This window comes from Nanorana parkeri, unplaced genomic scaffold (assembly GCF_000935625.1).
Source record: "Nanorana parkeri isolate BGI_ZX_2015 unplaced genomic scaffold, ASM93562v1 scaffold1347, whole genome shotgun sequence".
In the NCBI taxonomy this organism is placed as follows: domain Eukaryota; kingdom Metazoa; phylum Chordata; class Amphibia; order Anura; family Dicroglossidae; genus Nanorana; species Nanorana parkeri.
Window position 1 is genome coordinate 442,764 of NW_017307615.1, and position 20,476 is coordinate 463,239.

General features: G+C 40.9%; 1 protein-coding gene across 1 annotated transcript in view; it reads right to left on the minus strand.

The window, feature by feature from the left end:
• LOC108797833 (annexin A1-like) overlaps positions 1-18,005 on the minus strand; it is a 30,006-nt gene extending 12,001 nt beyond the window's left edge. Inside the window, exons 1-6 of the mRNA XM_018569517.1 lie at positions 17,959-18,005; positions 11,608-11,679; positions 9,958-10,054; positions 6,300-6,394; positions 5,192-5,305; positions 2,593-2,683 (exon numbers count right to left, since the gene is read on the minus strand). Coding sequence (XP_018425019.1) covers positions 2,593-2,683; positions 5,192-5,305; positions 6,300-6,394; positions 9,958-10,054; positions 11,608-11,676 — 466 coding nt within the window. The 5' untranslated portion in view covers positions 11,677-11,679; positions 17,959-18,005. The remainder of the gene's footprint in view (positions 1-2,592; positions 2,684-5,191; positions 5,306-6,299; positions 6,395-9,957; positions 10,055-11,607; positions 11,680-17,958) is intronic.
• Positions 18,006-20,476: the final 2,471 nt, after the last annotated feature.

The following is a 20,476-nucleotide window of genomic DNA, read 5'->3' on the forward strand; positions in this document are numbered from 1 at the left end:
TTACCATGGCGATAGGAGCTCACCATAGAGCCCCTAGAGCAGACAAAGAACGTCAGTTCTTCGTCTGCTCTGTGTGATCACTGAGACCGTGGCACTGTAGTCACAGCGCCACCTGTCTCAGCGGTCACTAACTGCAGCTTCTGTAACAGCTTCTGTCACAGAAACTGTCACAGAACCTGCCTGCGTCCTATGGTCCGGTGCGCCTTATGGAGTGCAAAATACGGTATTTCATATACACTACAAATTTTAATTCTATTTTTTTTTCCAAAATTGATTTTTGAAGAAATAACAGGCATATCAAATGCAACAGAAAAAGCAATATCTCAAAAAGGTAGAAATACAACAGTTCACGAGTGACCCACGTCAAGCGTTATGACTATCAATCATCACTTTGGTTGGTCGAAGTATCTAGTGAGCTATTGTACAAGAAGAGAACAGAGGAAGGAAAAGGGATCTAGGGAGGGAAAGGGAAGAGGTAAAACCCATTAACATTAGCACCTTAAGGGATCCACATTTTCCACTTTCTGTGAAACAGTGGCAGCGTACCGTTTTAAAACGCATGTAGCCGCTCAAATTTGTAGTGTAATGTTAAGATTTGATGTGTTTCGCTCACAGAGACACTTAGCGGGCTTCTCCAATGCTTAACAATGCTAAGTTGAGCAGCCAACAGAGCATGGACAACCAGCGCACGAAAATGAACAGGTAATCTATCTATGCTTAGAAGCAAAAGTCCCAATGCTGGATCATGGTCAGTCATAGATGAAACTATTCTAAAGATGCCATTCCAAAAGCTCTTCAATAATTTACAGCTCCACAGTGTGTGAAGAAGCGTACCTATTTGCCCGCACTGTCTCCAGCACAGTGCCAAAGTTGTCAGGGAGAATTTCGATAAGCGATATGGCGTGAGGTACCAAGCGCACTTAGATATTTTATGGAACAGCTCCCACAGGTCAGCATTTTTGGTAGCGAAGTGGATGGAGTTGCAGGGGGCTGTCCATTGTTCAGGGGAAAATGACATCTCCAGTTCCCTTTCCCATGCTACAAAGGCTGGCAGTTTAATAAAGGTTTTTTTCCTTTGTAGGAAATTGTAGATCAATGATATACCCCCCTTACGGACGGTAGTAGATGATAGGTATTGCCAAATCTGCGCTGGCACCCTAGGCCACACAGATAGAAGGGAGGGAAGCGCATGGGCAAGTTGTAGGTAGGTGTAATAGTCCCTTGAAGTGAGACTGTATTTGGAGAGTAAGTGCGGGAAAGGTCATATTTTGAGGTCATGGAGCAGATCATGGACCCAACAAACTCCCCGTCTCACCCAATGTGTGTGAGGACAATCAGGAATAATTAGGGCCAGGGCTGAAATAGGAATCGGAGTAACCAATTGGTCTGAGGGGGTCAGCTGGAGCATGGATAGACTCCAGGCTTGTATTGTAGCTCGGATAGGAGGTGAGTATTGTGTCCTGGGAGTGGAAGAGGAGGTATGGAAGAGCACTAAGGGACCCAATGGGGCCCCTTGAGCTAATTTAGCGGAGTTGGGAAATCACTTCTATTTTTTTATTATTATTATTGTTATTATTATCAGGCCTCAAAATTTCCACTCGCCCCCTCACAATTGGCGAGTGAAAATTGCGTGGGGGTGAGTGGAATGTCATGGGGGGGGGGCGCCGCCGACAGAACCAGGGGGAGTTAACTACCACCACTTCCTTAGTGGCGATCGCTCTCTTCAGTGCTCTCTTCTCATCCTCGGCCGCTCTGTAGCTGCAGTGGCCGAGGATGAGAGGAATCAGTTCTGCTGTCTTTCCTTCGGCTCTTTCAGCCACCTGCAGCTTCCTCCACCCACCTCAGTTGCCATAGGCTGGGAGGAAGCCTGCAGAGTTACTAAATGTATGCAGCGTGGGACCTAAAAAGAGAGTTTATTTCTGTACATAAGGATAAATCTCTGTGCCCCACCACCACCACTACCAGGAGAGGAATACGATCAGCTATGTGCAATGTAAGTCCCTGTTCTTTCTTCCTTACACCGCTGACCTCTGCACTCTGTCTTACATTACTGACCTCTGCACTCTGCGTTACATTACTGATCTCTATACTCTGCGTTACATTACTGACCTCTGCACTGTGCATTACATTACTGACCTCTGTACTGCTGACCTCTGCGTTACGTTACTGACCTCTGCACTGTGCATTACATTACAACACTAAGTCCCTGTTTATTCTGCTTTACACTGCTGACCTGTGTACTGCTGACTTCTGTACTGTGTGTCACACAGTTGGCCTCTGTACTGTGCGTTGTTACTGATCTCTGTACTCTGCTTCACACCGCTGGCCTCTGTACTCTGTGCCACACCGCTGGTCTCTGTACTCTGCGTCACACAGCTGGCCTGGCAGAGTTAAGGCCAGGGCAGGGTAGGGGTTAGGTGGGGCAACTGGTAGTGAGTAACTTTCAAGGCCTGGCTAGTAACTCAGGACTTGAAATTTTGAGCCCTGTTATTATTATTTTTGTTATTACTATTATTATTATTATGACAATATTCACAACAGCTACAGCATCAATAAAATATAATTGATTTATGTTGTCGATGGACCAAGTACCTGCACTGTACACTTTCTTGATTTGTGGTAATTGCTGGTTAGTTCTTGTCACACAGATTTCAATGATGGTGTCCTCATCTGTTCCAAGACCCTATAAAAAATAACATACATTTGTATCGCAGTGTTTCTGTCATAATAATATTTGGGTTGTGTAATGTGATTTTGCTGTTAGGTCACCTATCACCTATTAATTCACCTTTCAAATGACTTTAAAGAAAAACCCTAGGAAAACCTTTTCTTCAGTGTGACTACCATTGCACTGCAAGGGTTAGTGCTTGTTTTAAAATAACAAAGTTATACTCACCTGAAGCTTTTAGCTGGAATCTTCCTCAGCGTCCTTATGTCTTTACACTGTGTATAGAACGTGATGATTTACGGGACCTTAGACTGCTGCAGAGGTGAGGGAGAGAGGCTGGAAGATCGGTCTAAGAAAAAAGCTGGCTCGGAGTACTGTATGAATATAGCTTTTTTTTTTTGACCCTAGACAAAAACAAGCAGTTAACCCTTGCAGTGCAGTGGTAGCCCCACTGCAAGGGTTAATACAATTTGTTCCTGTAGTTCTTCTAATATTATCCTATGATAGTAGGGCTGATCTCTTTGAGATAATATTCAAAATGCCAGCCTACATATTTTAAAGTATATGTGAACTCTAATATGAATATAAACATGACCTCTTCCAGCACTGAAAGGAAGCCATCCACTACAGTGAAAGCACATGGCAACATCACAAGAAGTGACATCCGTGCCTGTCACTGTATACTGTATACACTGTATACACTGTATATCTACTAGTGGGAAAACCTCCCTCAGAGAAGATTACTCTATTGCTTGGAAACCTTGCACAGATCACATTACCCTAACTGTGAAACAAGAAGACACACAGACGCAGAGTGTGAGCATATCCGTCTGCAGATTTCTCTCAGCAACACACTTACAAGAGTGAAATCATCACCACTGTCTTGAAATGCTCGAAAGCATTGTCACCGTCAGAACAGAAATGGTTGTATCTGACAGGATCAGGTAACATTATAAAAATGACAGAGAAATTAAAATTATTTTTAGCTGGGGGCCTGGGGCAGATGACAGGCGCATGACTGACATTGTATAAAGTTCTACTTTAAGTGCCTGTTCACACGACGTCCGTTTTGTGTGCTGACCTGATCAGTACGCTCCTGCACTCAAAATGCATCCCAATGTATCCCTATGTGTTTTATGGGCTACAGTTCTCACGTTCAGGTTACGACAGAAAAATACTGCATGTCACATTTTGTACGGTCAGCAAACGCGTCAAAAACGCACTGCACTGCAGCTAACATACTAACAGCCCCATATACTGGAACGCATCCAAAACATGGCCAAAACGCACTGCATCAGTAGCACCGCGTCTGCAGATCAGGACCTGATCAGGAAATGGAACTCATGTGAACAGGCCCTAAGGTTCACATACACTTTAACCCCTTCATGAGGCCTTTTTTTCATTTTTTGCACCCATGTTATATTCCACATTTTAGAAATGAAAATTACTTAAAACCCCAAAACATTATATATTTTCTGAAAGCCAAGACCCTAAGACCATATAGAATATCGTGGTGGCAGTTGCAAATTTTTATGTTGCACGATATTAGCGCAACTCCTTATCAAACCCCAAAATGTTGTGAAAACTGTACTTAAATGCCCCAAAACACAATAAAATACCCATCTTTTTAATAAAATATAAATGATGAGGTTACAACGATAGATACCCAACATTCTCAGGTTAAAAATTGTGTGCGTCCGTGAAACGGCGACAAACTTCAGTACCCCAAAAAGTCCATAGACGCTGCTTTAAAAGCCCCCGCAGGTCATCAATTTAGAGATACCCAAAAATACTGGCCCTAGAATTATTGTTCTCACTCCAGTGTGAGCGGCGATACCCAACATGTGTAGCGCGTTCGTCGCTTTCATATGTAGCCGCACCCAACGTGTTTTTACGTGGTGACGTGCTTGCTCGCGGGGGCCTTAAAAAATATTTTTACATTATTTTTTGATTTATTTTATTTAATTTTAAAAACGTATTATTATTTTTTTACTTTACTTTGATTGCTATCACATAGGGGAGGCTTACAAGCCCCCCATGTGATAGCAGATGGTGGTGATAGGTGCTCTTTAAGGTGATGCTGGGGGTCCAAAGTCACCTAGTGTCACCTTTACACTCCAAATAAGCTGATCGCACTTCAATAGCTTATAGCTGTGCTTCCGAAGCCCAGCACTGACAGCTATGGGACCGGAAGTGATCCAATCTGCATCGCTCCTGGCCCCATACAACGGGGAGGGGATCGACAAACGGAGGTTCGTCTATCTCCTCCCCAGCTCCCTGCCGACATAAGAGAAGCCGGTTCCGGGCCTGTAGGAGGGGCAACGGAGCCCAGGAAGCACACCCCCGATGACAGCGACGTACACTGTACGTCGTCAGTTATGAAGGGGTTCAATATAACTCTATTTTATCATAATTACAGCTCTCCACTAATTAACAGGCTCAACTGTGCAAAACTTCAAAATGTATCCCTTATGACACAACATTAGAAAACCACAATACACCCTGCATCTTTAAACACAATACCTTTGTTGCACGGTTAAGCTCATGAGCATCAAACTGAGCTGGAGTTTTTATCAAATCCAACATGAGAGGTTGAAGTTTACCACTGAGAGCTTTCTTCAGGCTTTCTTCCAAAGTCTGCAATACAATAAGCACAGTTAATAGAAATATGTCTGTCTAGTTGTAGTTGTTCATTAAACCTGCAGCCTTGGTAAAGGTTTTAATAATTATATGCTGTATATTTACCATACCAAACTGTTAACCCCCTAAACCCCTTCACACTCCTCAAGTACATACATATATGTAGGTCTACCTAAAAAAACACGATTGGTTCCAAGTCAGATTTTACACCTCTGAGCAATCCCTGCACAAGCTACAGAATGTGAAATATTTAAATGTAGAGTACACAAAAAATTCACCCATAACTACACTTTAAACGGATGGTAATAAGATAGCATACAGGCTTTGTTGACTTGATAAAAATCTCAATAAACTCTTAGTTAAAAAAAAAAAAGATAGCATACAGGCGTTGGAGAGCTTCAAAAAACTTGTGGCTTAAAGTGATATTAAAGTCAAAATGTTTTTAGGCGATTTCAAATGCTGTTACTTGGTGGTTAGAGGTTTTAGTTTCCTGCAGAATCAATTGGTCCCCTGTGCACTGGTCCTGATATCCAGCTTTTGGATAACTCGTTTCCTTTCTGGGTTCCGTTGAAGCCACCCTTTTGTGTGCTAGTAAACTGTGTGTGTGTGTCTCCACAAGCACACATACACAGCAAGGCAACCTACTCTCCTCCTCCCTGTTCCTCCCTTCTCTAGTAGATGGACAGTTGCTGGAGACTGCTCTGTCCCTTGTCATCTTGTACTGGACAGAATGTTCAGGGAAGCCGAGCAGTTGGAGCCAACTGTTTGGAAACATGATGACTGTAAGTGTATGGGCAAAAAGTTAAAGAAATACTTTGCTGGGAAATGTATATTTGTTAGATATGTATTAATGATTAAAAAAAGTTTTAGAGTTTAATACTATTTTTAGATAGAAATAAAAGAGTTAACCTAAGCAGCATAAAAAAAGATGTAGGAGAGACACTAAAGGGATGTCATGTTCTGTAGCTATCATTGTTTTCCCATGCATCACCTTTCCAGTTTTCTTTTGGTAAGCAACTTTAATTTCTTGGCGTTGTTCATTGGTTCTTTTTGTTAAAATGTCGATAATAGTTCCTTCATCAACACCTAAAGGCAAATATAATCATGTCAATAATTACACAGATTGATAGCTATATCATGGTCATGTAAAAAAACATAAAGGTATACTTAACTTTGATACTGACATGTTCTTGCAGCACTATAGCTTGTTTTTTAATAACATATATTTAATTTTACAGTAAACCTTGCATGAACATGTAATGCATTATTAAAGTGTCACTAAAACTTAAGAACAAATGTGTAGAATAGCTCACCTTAATGTTAGTATGTTCTTTGGAGTTCTTACTCTGACATTGGCAGGAGGTCTTTGAAGTTTCTTTTTTTAAATAGAGGCATGCAGCACTTCCTTTTTCCTGGTGGCTACATTTTCTCTTCATGCCTCCATGGAGGATCTAGCGTAGCTACCAAAATGCTCACTCCCATGCAGTACTACAGAAAGGACATGCGGGTGCTGCTTGCTCTCTGAAGGTTCCTACTCCCTCTGGACTGCCCAATCTTTGCTTCCGTGTCAGAAGGAGGCTTGTCATATGTGCTAGTGTATGTGCTCCCTCTCTTTCTCCTCGACTTCCTGCCACCTCCTTCACTGTTACCAAGGTTGCACTGTGTGGGTGCACACTGAATCATGGGACATGTAGTCCGTAAAGGAGGCTGGCCAGTGCCATGCATGACTGCACACACTATCTGAAAGCTGTGGAACTGAGCTTGGGCCCTGTACATGGTGCTGCACTCAAGAATTTTATATTAATTTACTATCTATGTTTTAACTTTTAATCTATTATCTACTCCTGTGCCATTTTTTTACATGAGCCTTTAGTAACACTTAAGTTAGAAAGGTGGCACTGTCTCTGCAAACTATACCATTTTTAAGACTCATCATCATTAGGACACTGAACAATGCACAGAGCCATATAACTCATAGCAACCAATTAGCTATAATTTTGCGCTGAAGTTGCTAGAGGGCCAGACCATTATAAATAAATAGGGAAGCAGGTTGTTTACCACGACAGTAGTAGTGATTTTTTTCTGAAGATATGGGTAAACAACACAATTTAACAGCCTTTGAACATGGGATGATTGTCGGTGCTCGGAGCCATGGAGCGATTATCAGCAAAACAGCAGAATTTGATGCTGAGCAGCTGTTGTTAAAGTGTTTAATGACTGGGCTGTCAGCCGAAAATCTGGGCCTGAACGTGCGAAATGTGGCCGTCAGCAACTAGTCAATGTTAGGGCAGAACGGAGAGTGGCAAGACTGGTACAAGACAACAGAAGGGCAACAGTGCAGTGTCAGATTCCTCGCATCACCTTTCAACATCTCGTGGAGTCATCTCGTGGCCCAACGAAGTACTGATGGGGTAGTCATAATAATCTGGGCACTCATTGTATATAATGGAAGCTACTTAATAAATATTTGGTGATTATATTTCATTATGATATAGGAAATTATATTGCACAAGTTCTTTGAATAGGGCATTGATGGGGACTGTGCTCCCCCTTTTTTCATTTTTCTATTTAGAGGGTTATTCACTATTGAGCCGAAGGATCTAGCCATAGCTTCGGCTGATCCTTCGGCTTGCTTTGGCTGCCGGAGGATCAGCCACAATAGCCCGTACAGCAGCCAAAGACAGCTGAGCCAAATGCATATGCTTCAGCTCAGCTGAGCTGTAGTGACAGCCAAAACGGGGGGAGAAGGTCGGCCGAAGTCGACCGTCCTCCCTGCAAAAGACAACAGCTGGATGGAGCCAGCCGAGATGTCACGGCTGCCTCCGCCCATTTGTTGTGCTGTAATGACAGATCAGCTTCCTCAAATGACCTGGGGACGCTGATCTGTCATTAAACAACAGCAACTGGGCAGAGCCAGACAGGACGTTAATGCCGGCTCCGCCCAGTTGTTTTTTTTTTTGCCCGGGACCTGCTAGAACACTCTGGCAGGTGCGGGCCAAAAGTGAACAGTTAGGCGGAGCTAGCGGTGATATCACCCAATTGTTTATATTTTACCGGCATCTGTCAGATTATCCATCCTGTGGCGGGCGTTCGTTGCATGCGGGTGACTTTTTTTTAAATTATTTTTTTATATATTTATTATTTTTAATTTTGACGAGTCGTTGTCATCATGGACAACGCTGGACATTGCGATTGACCCTGGATTACGTTGGTGGATCCATTTTTGTTTGTTTTTTTACAAAAAAGGACTTGTGAAAAGTCTTTGTTTCATTATTTATTCCATTAAAAGATTTTTTCTAAAAGTCTGGTCTTTTTATTTATCTTTTATATAAACCCATTAGGGAATGGGTAGGTGTACAAGTACCCCTACTCATTCACAAGGGGGGGGGGCTGCATCTGGTTGCCTTTATTAAAGGGGTACCCTGATGTGAATAAGTCAGGCCTTTCCTCGGATCAAGGGTCTGGTGGGGAATTTTAGGGGGGACCCCACGTCTTTATTTTCCACCGTTTTTGGGGGTGGGGTTCCTCAAAGTTCCTTTCCTACCAGACCTTAAGGGCCTGGTATGACTTTGGGGGGGAACCCCACTATTTTTTTTTTATTTTAACTTGGGGTGCCTCCTAAAATTACTTCCAGACCTAAGGTCCTGGTATGACTTTTGGGGGGAACCCCACGCTTTTGTTTTTCAAATGGGGTCCCTCCTAACTTTCCTACCAGACCCAAAGGATCTGGTAAGGTTTGGGAGGGTGACCCTATGCTGGGTTTTTTTATACATTTATTTAAATCATTTTTAAACATTTTTTTATTCATATGTTTACATTTATTTCTATTCTGCTCGCTACCTCCGAGTTAGCGAGAAGAATAGCCGAGCTGAATGCCGCTTGGAGGCATTCACCTGTTCACTCACTGCCGTTTGGCCCCTGTATTCAGCTGACCAAAGGCAGCCGATGTACTGAGCCGGAGTGAATAGCCGAACTTCGTTTGGCTCTGTTCACTTCGGCTCGGTTATTCACTTGGCTGCCTTCGGCAGCTTTGTGAATAACCCTCTTAGTGATGAGTGCACAGTTTTCAAATCATTGTTGTACCTTGACTATTTTCATAAAATAAGTGTATTAGTATTCAATATTTTCTGCATCATTATTAAATAGATGAAGTTTTACGCAAGCGCATGCTTACATATACATATAACTGATATTACATCACAGGTATATTCATATGAGGCTTGCTTCACACACATAAGTTGCAATAACATGCAGTAAAATTCACATTTTACTATGTGTTACAGCAATGTATGATTACCCATAATTGGCGTTCTGAAATTAGACACCAGCACAACCTAAAATCGTATGTGCATTTCAGTGCACCTCAACTGAAAATGCATTGTGGTACATTGGCAGCTGAATCAGAATGAATGTACTACTTTAATGCCAGAAAATTAATGTTGCGTCACACCAAACGGGTGAAATGGGGGTCTTAATGTTTATTGACATTTCAAATACTGTTAATGTATGCTCAAAAAGTTTATCTAGCATGTTTCATTGTTTAGTCTAAATGAGTGCCCAAATAAAATATTTTCAGTGAAATCTAAATATATGTTAATATCACTGATAACTATATGGTAATCATATACTTAAAAGTTGCAAACTCTTACCTTTTGCTGTAATTGCCTTTTCCAGTGCACTGGCATCCTCTATGGGATTTGACCTGGGCCTTGCTAAATCAACTCCACCTTGTACTTCCTGTGCATTCTATGGGTATTTGGATTGACATCATTTTACTGTATGTTAATTATTAATTAGAACAAATTACTTAAATAAGAACTCCGAGCAAAAGTGTCCTTAACTGCTTGTTGCAAGAAAAAAAAAGTTACCACCGAGCATTCTCTGGTCTCTGAAGCCTGTCTCCTCCTACGCTGCAGCATTGCAATGTTCCTCAGTACCCTCACATCTATACACTGTGTATAGAACGTGAAGATTTACAGGACCTTAGACTGCTGCACCGGTGGGTGACCGGCCTAAGAGCAATAACTATATGAAAATATCACCAGCACTCCGAAGTCCTTTGCAATCACCAAGTGTCCATTTATTGAAAGTCACTAGAACAAGTGCTTTTTGGGCTGCACAGTTCCCCTTCTTCAGGCTCGGCAATGACGATGATGAAGAGGATCCTGTGCAGCCCCAAAAGCGCTTGTTCTAGTCACATGAACTCTCAGTAAATGGACACTTAGTGATTACTAGGGATGCACCGATACCAGTTCAGATACCAGTGCCGATACTTGGCATTTTCATGAGAACTACCAGGGTTGCAGCGGTTGCAGCTGGGACCTGTCTCTGGTGCTCCACCACTGTCCACCACTCCACCACCACTGTCCTGAAATCATTAGTCTGTATTCTTTGTGAAAAACTATCACATGCCAATAAACAAAAATGTATCAGTACTTGGTCTGGAAAACATTGTATTGGTGCATCACTTAAAATACAGCTGCCTCCTAAATTTAGAATTTGTCTCTAATCTAGTCTTGGAGCTGGAAAAGTATCTGTACTTGTACTCGTACCGAGTACGGTACTTGGTACCCTAGTAATTACAAAGGACTTTGGCATGCCGGTGACATTTTCATATAGTAACTGCAGCTGGTGGTGCCATCCGCAGTCACTGCGAGTCCACCCACCCCCTAAAACTTGGGACATGCGGTAAGGCAAGCAACAAGGCATCCACTCGATCTAAGAGCAAGCTGGCTCCTAGGTTCCGGTGAGTATAACCTTTTTTTTTTAGCAGCAAGACACAAACGACCACTTGCAGTGCACGGGTAGTCCCGCTGCAAGGGTTAAGTAAAATTCTGCCCAAGTTCTGCATAATAAAGACTTATAGGCTTTATAGGCTTTTTAATGATTTCTTTTTAATAAAATAATCAGATCAAAGTATGTTAATGTTTTAAAAAACCTTGTTTATATCTACAGTTTATAATTATAAATGCTTATGAGAGCAGCCATAGGTACTAATAAGCACACTCTGCATTTTGCTGATATTCTTTTCTCACTGATATAGTCTGCCTAATTGAAGACAAAATAATATCTTCAGTCTCTTCAGTTCTCTATGAAGAGAAGTTTATTGTTAGGGTTTGATACACTTTGAGGGTACATACACTTTTTCTTGAAATTACACACCAGCTTTCAACCACAGCAACCTGCCATCCACAGGCGCATCACAAATGTCTGAAATTGTGGTGTAAATCAATGAAAATAATAATAAATAATAATAAAAATAATAAATTAAATCTTTGTAATAATAAAGTTTTACTTACAGTGCATGTTTCTTTTATTTGATGGCTGGCCTGCAGTATTTGTTGAACCACGGATGCTTGTTGCTCCATTTTCTAAACAGCCAATAAAATGCATTAGTATGGTTTATAATATATATAATAATAAAATGAATCTAGTATTGGATGATTCAGAGAGAAGATAATATATCAGAACTAGTAATGGTAAATAGTAACTAGTACAGTACAGTGTAACCAGTATATAACACATGGAGTCTATAGGGAAAAGAATATGGTGTCTAAAAGGTGTCATCTAAAGCAGTTTTCCTGTGTTCTATGTACACCTTTAGTAAAGCCAAAAAAATACCACACATCCTTTGATTTGGGTATATTACAGTACCCCTTTATATGACAGAAATGTTTTTCTAAATATTATTTTATTTCTTTAAATAACTAGTATACATTGGGATCGATTTATAAAAAAATTGCAGAGCCATTCACCCTGCAAATCTTTGTGAACATGTGTTCCGTGTTAACAGAGGCAAAAACAAATATTCTTAGTAATTTTCTTTTGAGGTTGAATGCAATGTAATGTAATACTGCATTATGGCTACTAGATGGAGCTGAGGAGCATAGGAAAGAAGTAATTCTTTCCTATGCTTCTCAACTGCCTGTGCTTTTCACATAAGATGCTCCTGTTCAGCGCAGAGGTCTTACAGTTAAGTGGACCTTGCATTTTAATGCATGGTCTGCTTTAAAAAGTGTACTGGCAGATTGTAGCATGTACAGAAAAGATGGAGTGAATTTGGAATATGCAGTGTATATAGATTGTTTTAAAATAGAACTTTGGCCCAAACTTTTTTTTGCCATAGTTCTCTTTTGGGTCACAGGAGGACATTTACTAATGTCCTCCTATTACCCAAAACTCAGCATATAGTGGGCAATTGCAAGCTATATGCTGCCAGCGCAGAGCCGCACTGCAGCCAGGAAAGATCCCGACCATATTGTTGGGATCCACCCCACCCCTCCCCTCTCTCTCCTTCCAGTCAGCGCTGGAGGAAGAGAGAGGGGAGGGGGAATCCCTGCGGGGAGCAGTGACTAACAGACATGGCTCTGTGCAGGGAGAAGACTTGGAACTGAGTGATCATCGGTATACGATCGCTCAGTTCTTGATCTACAGAGCTGGCGTGTGTCAGCTGCAGTGGTGTTTATCATCTAAATCAAGAGAGCATTCTTAGGTGACAAAGCTGCTTCTCCATAGATTCAGTACAGTAAGTGAGTGTAATCACTCTAGGAATGGCAGTGTGTTACTAGAAGGATCACCAGGCAAAAATAAAGGGAAAATGTCTATAAAATAAAAACCAATGCAGTCATCACATCTAAAGACTGGTTAGATGCAATATAATACATTTGTGTGTTTAGCTTAGAAACACTTTAAGGATTAATAAGCATTGAAGGAAGGTAACAGCTTTACCCATTCACCCAAAGTCACATCTTTGTCATTAGTATGTGAACCTTTATGCAGGACTCCTCCTTTCTTTCATCTGTAGCTGTTTAAATACTGACTACAACTAAAGGCCAAAACTTTTATTTTTTTATTATTTTCTGTAGAGTAGGAAAGGGTCAGAAGACCTGTCAATGTTATTTTGTTTGCATGTTTTGTTTTTTCGTGATCTGTGTCCCAGGGGGAGGTGTCCTTCACTTCCCGACCAATAGACACAATAGGAATGGAAGAAAAACTCTCCAAAGTGAGGGAAGCCTTCTCTGACAGTTATCACCAAAGCTAGTGTAGCCATTAGAAGAATTACCCTCTATTCCTATTCCAGAGTTTTACTTAGCAGATCAGAATCTTGGTACTTTTTTCCCCTCTTTTTCCTTTCCCCTTCCTTTTCCGTCTCCTCCTCTCCCCCCTCTTCTCTCCCCCTCCTGACTGTGTCTCATATGTCTATCATATAGACGAGCTGTAAGCTCTTCAAGTCGAATAACGTTGTTTAATTCCTCTACCAATTCCGAGACTTGAGGGGGACTAGTTGACTTCCAGTGTCTTGGTATTACTGCCCTTGCAGCTGCCAGTATTGGACCTAAGAGACCTTTTTTGCAATACTGAAATCGAGCCGTAATAAAGAGACAACAAAGCAACCTCAGGTGTCTCTAATCTATGTAGCCCCGTTAGCTCTTGAGCAATCTCTAAGATCGATTTCCAATATGTTCTTATCAACTGGCAAGACCACCAGATATGTAACATTGTCCCATCTTCCCTAGAACACCTCCAACACAGCTTGGAATTTTTAGGGTTCATCTTATATAGATTTAATGGACATCTACTGTATACCATCTTGTTAATACTTTAAAGTTTCTCCTGAGTCAGAACAGTCCTGAACAGAAATACTTGATTTAAAAGTTAGGAAGAAAATCTTCTTCCACTCCTTCTCTGTAATTACATGACCCAACTCTTGTTCCCAAACTTTGGTGTAGTACGGAAATGTTGGATACATCTGTGATAGTATTACATTATAGAGCTTGGATACCATGGGGGTGATTTACTAACCTAAACACACGCACGCACTAGGTGCGTGTGATTTTTACACAGCAAAACGTATTTATCAACCAAAAAGACTCTAAAAGCATATTTCCACTAATGCCATATGTGGAAAAATCATGCACATGATGCATATATAATGCTGCTTCACAGTTTAGACAAAAATGGTTAGCTCATGCATTTACATTCCTTCATTCATCAACGCAAGCAACACAACATAGAGCTAATTTACTCAACATCACCTTGCAAATTCATGCAGGGCTTTGCACAAAACACCTGCTGGGTGTGTACACACTACAAAGGTGTTTAGATTCCACCCATAGATCATGCTGGGAGGGAACACACTACAGAGGTGTATACATGTTCGTGGTGTGTTTATAAGGTTAGTAAATCAACCCCCATGTGTTTGTCTCCTGCCTTATTTAAGCATATCTCCTCGAATGGAGTTAAATCTCTAAACACTCTATCTTGTGTACAAAGAGCTATAAAAAAGTGTTTTAGTTGGAAATATTCCAACCATTTGCCTTTATTTGACTGATTCATAGGGAGAAGTTCTAGGAGTGGGCGTAGTCCTTTCTCTGTTATGGCTTGTATTATTGTGGAGTTTCTAGAAGTCTCCCACCTCAGGAATCTTCGATTCTTCAAGCAAAAAGGAAAGTCTGGGTTCCCTAGTATAGGTGTTAGTGGGCCCACATATGTTGACAACCCACACTTCCCAACCAATACATCCCATATGTTTAATGTTGATGAAATTACCAAAGAGCTGGTCCATCCTTTATTTCGCTTAGTTGGAGGTATCCAAGGAACAGATGTCAGGGGTACTTCCATCTCTGCCTGTTCCACCGACACCCACAATTTCCGATTTACTGTAGTGAACCAGTCTAATAATCTACTTAGTCCTGCCGCTTTATAATATATCTCCATATGTGGCAAGGCTCCCCCTCGTCCAATTTTCTTTTAGTTATTATGTCATATCTCAGCCGGACTCCTGTTTTATTCCACACATACCGCACCAACAAAGATTGTAGTCTACGAAAAAATACTCGAGGAATCTTTGCCAGGACTGTCTGGTAGATATAGAGAAATCTTGGGAGGATGGCCATCTTAAATAGGGACATCCTCCCAAGCCAATAATGTTTTTTCCTTTTCCATGCCTCCAGGCATAGTTGTGTGGACTCTAACAAAGGAGTATAGTTTAATGCCTTGGTTCTCAACTGGTGGGTCGTGACCCAAAAGTTGGTTGCGACACCATGTTCAGTGGGTCGCCACATGCCTTCCACTTTTCTAGGTGATGGGTTCCTCAGCCTCCTCCTATTTAAAATATGCTGCCCAGATGTGAGCTTAAGGTGCGCTTGAGGTATGGCTGTGTGAGGGAGCTCTAGCCATACATGCATTGCTTACAGCTTCTTCACATGTCCTGTAGAGGTGTCTGGACTGGAGTCATGTCACATTCTGGCTCCTGACACCTCTACGGGGCACACAAGGGAGCTGTACAAGCAATGCACATATGGATGGAGCTCCGTCACGGCACAACAGCCCACACTGGACCCTAGTATCATATATAAGTATCATATGTATGATCTAATATAAAATTTGCAATACCTTTCTTGATAGCCTCTTTTATAGAATCATCTTGAATTAAATTTTCATTCAATCTCCACATAGCTCTAGGTTTCATGGTATTCGGGGGTATAATAGTAAAAAAATTATTGTTACTATGAACTTGTCGTTTGTTTTTGCTCGTTTTGTTACTTTAAATAAAATGTGACCTACAAGTATTGTATGTCATTTTTCCGGATAGTTTGATCATTTTGTTAGCCTTTTCTTCCCCCCTGATTTTCTATTGTTCACTGTATTTGTAGCATTTCCAATAACTAATTTAATACTTGTTATAATATGCCTAATGGCTAAAACTAGTGGAAATTCTCTTTTTCTATTAACTATCAGAAATTCATTTTTTTTGTCTTTGAGGGTTATTCACAGAAGAGCTGAAGGATCCAGCCATAGCTTCGGCTGATCCTTCAGCTCGCTCCGCCCAGTTGTCATGACAGATCAGCGTCCCCAAATGACCTGGGGACACTGATCTGTCATTAAACAACAACAACTGGGCAGGTCGGCATGCAACTTTTTAAAAAATATTTTCTTTAAAAATGTTTTTATTATTTTGTTAACTTTTTTTAATTTTCTTATTTTTTTTACATTCATTTAAATAATTTTTAAGCATTTGTTTTCATTTATTTAATTTTTTTTCTATTCTGCTCACTACCTCGGAGATAGCGAGCAGAATAGCCAAGCCGAATGCCACTCAGCAGCATTCGGCTGATCACTCATTTGGCTGATCACTCACTGCCGTTCAGCCCCTATGAGAATAATGGAGAATGGCAGCGAGCGAGCTGCCAGAGCTTTGGCTCAGCCGATCCAGATGTACGGCTGATTTTAGGCGATGTACGGCTTAAGTCAGCCGTACAAGGCTGAAGTGAATAGCCAAATAGCGTTCGGCTCACTTCACTTTGGCTGTGTTATTCAATCGGCTGCCTTTGGCAGATTTGTGAATAACCCCCTTAGTCTCACACAGGGACACACCCTTGGTTTAATTGTACCTTGGTCTTCCTTTGAAACTATGCCATTTCTACTACTTCATAGGCATTTTCTGAAGTTTTATAGCCTCACTGATAGGATAACTTAGCCAACTGAAGAAAATATGCTCAAATACTGCCTCGCTATATTTCAAGCCTACTTTAAATTTCTCTTTGTGTGCAAGTCATGTTGGTAATTACAAAACCAGGTAGTTTCACATGAGTCACCTTGGATTACAATTACTAATTAAGGTGGAGTTAATAGGAGACCGGTAGTATAGCTAATCTATTCTTTACTTAAAAGGTGAACACGTTTCCTGTGACTCTTTTTCTTTCTTAACGCCTCGGAGCCCTGACAAGCTCAGCATTGTCTGGTTGTTCAAGGGAGAGTTATTTTAAATGAGAGAAAATACAATCTTCTACAGCCAATGGTGGGGACATCTGTGGAGTTTGGATTATAGCATTTGTTGAGCAAATTACCTGAATGGTAACATTTTAATGTTAACTGAAATATATGAAAGCTGCTGCATTACTGAACTCCCTCTTTGCAAATACTGGTTGTCCACTTGTCATGCAATAGCTTCAACATTTAAGTTATGGACAAGTATACAGATCAGGTGTTCTGACTTTGCTCTGACTTCACTTCAGTATTCTTGTTCCGGAACAAATTAAAATTAATAAAGCTATAGACAGCCAACTAACTCAAACGTCAGCAATGGTAGTTGCGAACAGTAACAGTAGTTAAGAACAGTAAATCAAATTAATAAAGTAATTTTCAATCAATAAAAATACTTTTCCTTGGAGTTCTTCTTTAAGGAAAAAAAACATAAAGCATGATCTATAACTTACAACAGCTAAAAAAAGGTTAATTTAATTGAGTCACTTTGTAAGAAAATCTTTGGACACTAGATTTTTCAGCACACAGGTTTCACAATAAAGAGGAGCAGGTAACTAGCCCTGAATTCTGTAACTGCGATATGATATTACATTCATTGTGACCAGCAACTGACATGTCCTGGATTCAATGGCTTTCTGCTATGGCTTCAAAACTACATACTTGTTCATGTTGAGCTGCGTTTTTCTGCACATTACCGTGAACAGAACACATAGGAAAGAAAAGTAAAATCAAGTTCTACACTTGTGTAGGCTGTTTTACAATGACAGTGTTTTACAATGGTTCAGTTTTGACACAAACAATCAATTTCACTTAGAAATTCAATTAAATAAAGCACATTTGTTAAAAAGAAAAGCTTACTTAGAAAAAAAGAAATAATAACTTACCTTTGTGCAGGGTCTGTGTTCTGTCTTGCACTTAAGATCAGAGCTACAGAAGGCATCAAAGACCCATGTTTTTATATTCTTGTGGACCACACCTAAGAGAAAAAAAAACACAGAACCCGTGTAATTGGCTGTGACACAGACTTGATTAAGTTGTTATTCATGTAAAAAAAAAGCAACATGCTTCTAGAAAGATACACACAACAGGGGAACTGATGGGAAAAAAAGAATATACAGTATATACATCTATATATAAATATCTACATATAGATATCTATATATCTATAGATATATAGATATAATATAAACACACTATATTGCCAAAAAAATTGGGACACCCATCCAAATCATTAGATTCAGGTGTTCCAATCACCTCCATGGCCTCAGGTGTATAAAATCAAGCACCTAGGCATGCAGACTACTTCTACGAACATTTGTGAAAGAATGGGTCGCTCTCAGATGCTCAGTGAATTCAAGTGTGGTACCATGATAGGTTGCCACCTGTGCAATAAGTCCATCCGCGAAATTCCCTTGCTACTAAATATTCTACAGCCCACTTTTAGTGGTATTATAATAAAGTGGAAGCAACTAGGAACAACAGCAACTGGTAAGTGGTAAGCCAGGTAAAATGACAGAGTGGGGTCAGCGCATGCTTAAGCACACAGTGCGCAGAAGTCGCCAACTGTCTGCAGAGTCAATAGTTACAGAACTCCAAACTTCTTTGGCCTTCAGATTGGCACAACATCAGTGTGTAGAGAGCTTCATGGAATGGGTTTCCATGGCCGAGCAGCTGCATCCAAGCCTTACGTCAACAAGTGCAATGCAAAGCGCCAGATGCAGTGGTGTAAAACACGCAGCCACTGGACTCTAGAGAAGTGGAGACGTGTTCTCTGGAGTGACGAATCACGCTTCTCTGTCTGGCAATCTGATGGACGTGTCTAGGTTTGGGGGTTGCCAGGAGAACGGTACTTGCCTGACTGCATTGTGCCAAGTGTAAAGTTTGGTGTAGGGGGGGATTATGGTGTGGGGTCATTTTTCAGGGGTTGGGCTTGGCCCCTTAGTTCCAGTGAAGGGAACTCTTAAGGCATCAGCATACCAAGACATTTTGTACAATTTTTTGCTCCCAACTTTGTGGGAACAGTTTGGGGATGGTCCCATCCTGTTCCAACATGACTGCGCACCAGTGCAGTGCACTAGGCAATGGCAGCCGAGTAAATAACCCAGCCCGAGTGCAGTGAGCCGAACAACATTCGGCTATTCACTCCGGCTCAGTACGGCTCACATCGGCTGCACTTCGGCTGAGCCGAAGTGCAGAAGGACTTCGACTCAGCCGATCCAACATTCTCATAGGGGCCAAACGGCAGTGAGTGAATAGCCGAATGCTGCCGGGTGGCATTTGGCTCAGCTATTCTGCTTGGTATCTCTGCGGTACCGAGTAGAATAAAAAAACAATGAAAATATTTTAAAAAGTTGCACAAATATTTTTAAAATGTAAATAAATAGTACAATTAAAAAATAAATAAAGATTTTTTTAAAGCGAAATAAATAATAAAAAAACTATTGGGGGGAGCTAGCAGTGACAGCTAGCTCCGCCCAACTGTTTCCTATTGGCTGGTACCTGCTAGAGTCTTCTAACAGGTTCCAGCCAATTAATAACAACTGGTCGGGGCCGGCCGTGAGTCTGCACTGGATCAAAGACAGGAACCAGCTCTGGAGGGATTGCTGAATACAAGTGGAAAGAATAAGATGATCAGATCAAGAGGCATCATTTAAGATAAGCTCTTAAAGCAGCATTGGCGGAAGGAAAAAAATTGTGACTTTAACGTCACTTTAAAATCATGGTAAAATTTGTATTTTGTTCTGAGAAAAACTTGATCCCAATTTTGGAAATGTGGCTTTATTAAAAAAAAAAAAAAAAGTTAAGTATGCACAAAGTGTCTGTATTCTTGTGAATTCTTGATTCACTAGAACAATGGCTCAGAGGTTACCACTCAAATTATTGACAGTACTCTATGGGGTCTATTTTTAAATAATTGAATCTGGAGGCATCATGACCCTCACATGCTTTATATTAAGATCCCCTATGGAGTTAGGAAACTGTGTCTTTTCCATAAATTCTTGAGATATTTCCCCCATATTATCACAGATAGTTCTGGTCATCACAGCTTCCTTCAGTTCATCCCAAATTACAGCACAGGTTTCCATTGTTATTTTTGCAGCAGTGGAAACACCCATTAGGAAATAGTTATAAAACAATGCGTAAGTAAGAAAGGAACTGACAGTTTGTTATTAATGCGCTTCTTAGAGCCAAACTAGACAGGAACTTTTTACTGCCAGATATTTTACGGCCAACATGTAGCAAACTGTATTTGACAGATCTGCTGATGGATCATACAAGGTTGGCTTATAACAGCAGATCAGGCTAACATCTGAATTTGTTATATACTTTCTCCATATCTGTGCTAGGAAACTGATGTTTCTAAAAGTCTATGGGGTCTATTCACAAAGCTGCCGAAGGATC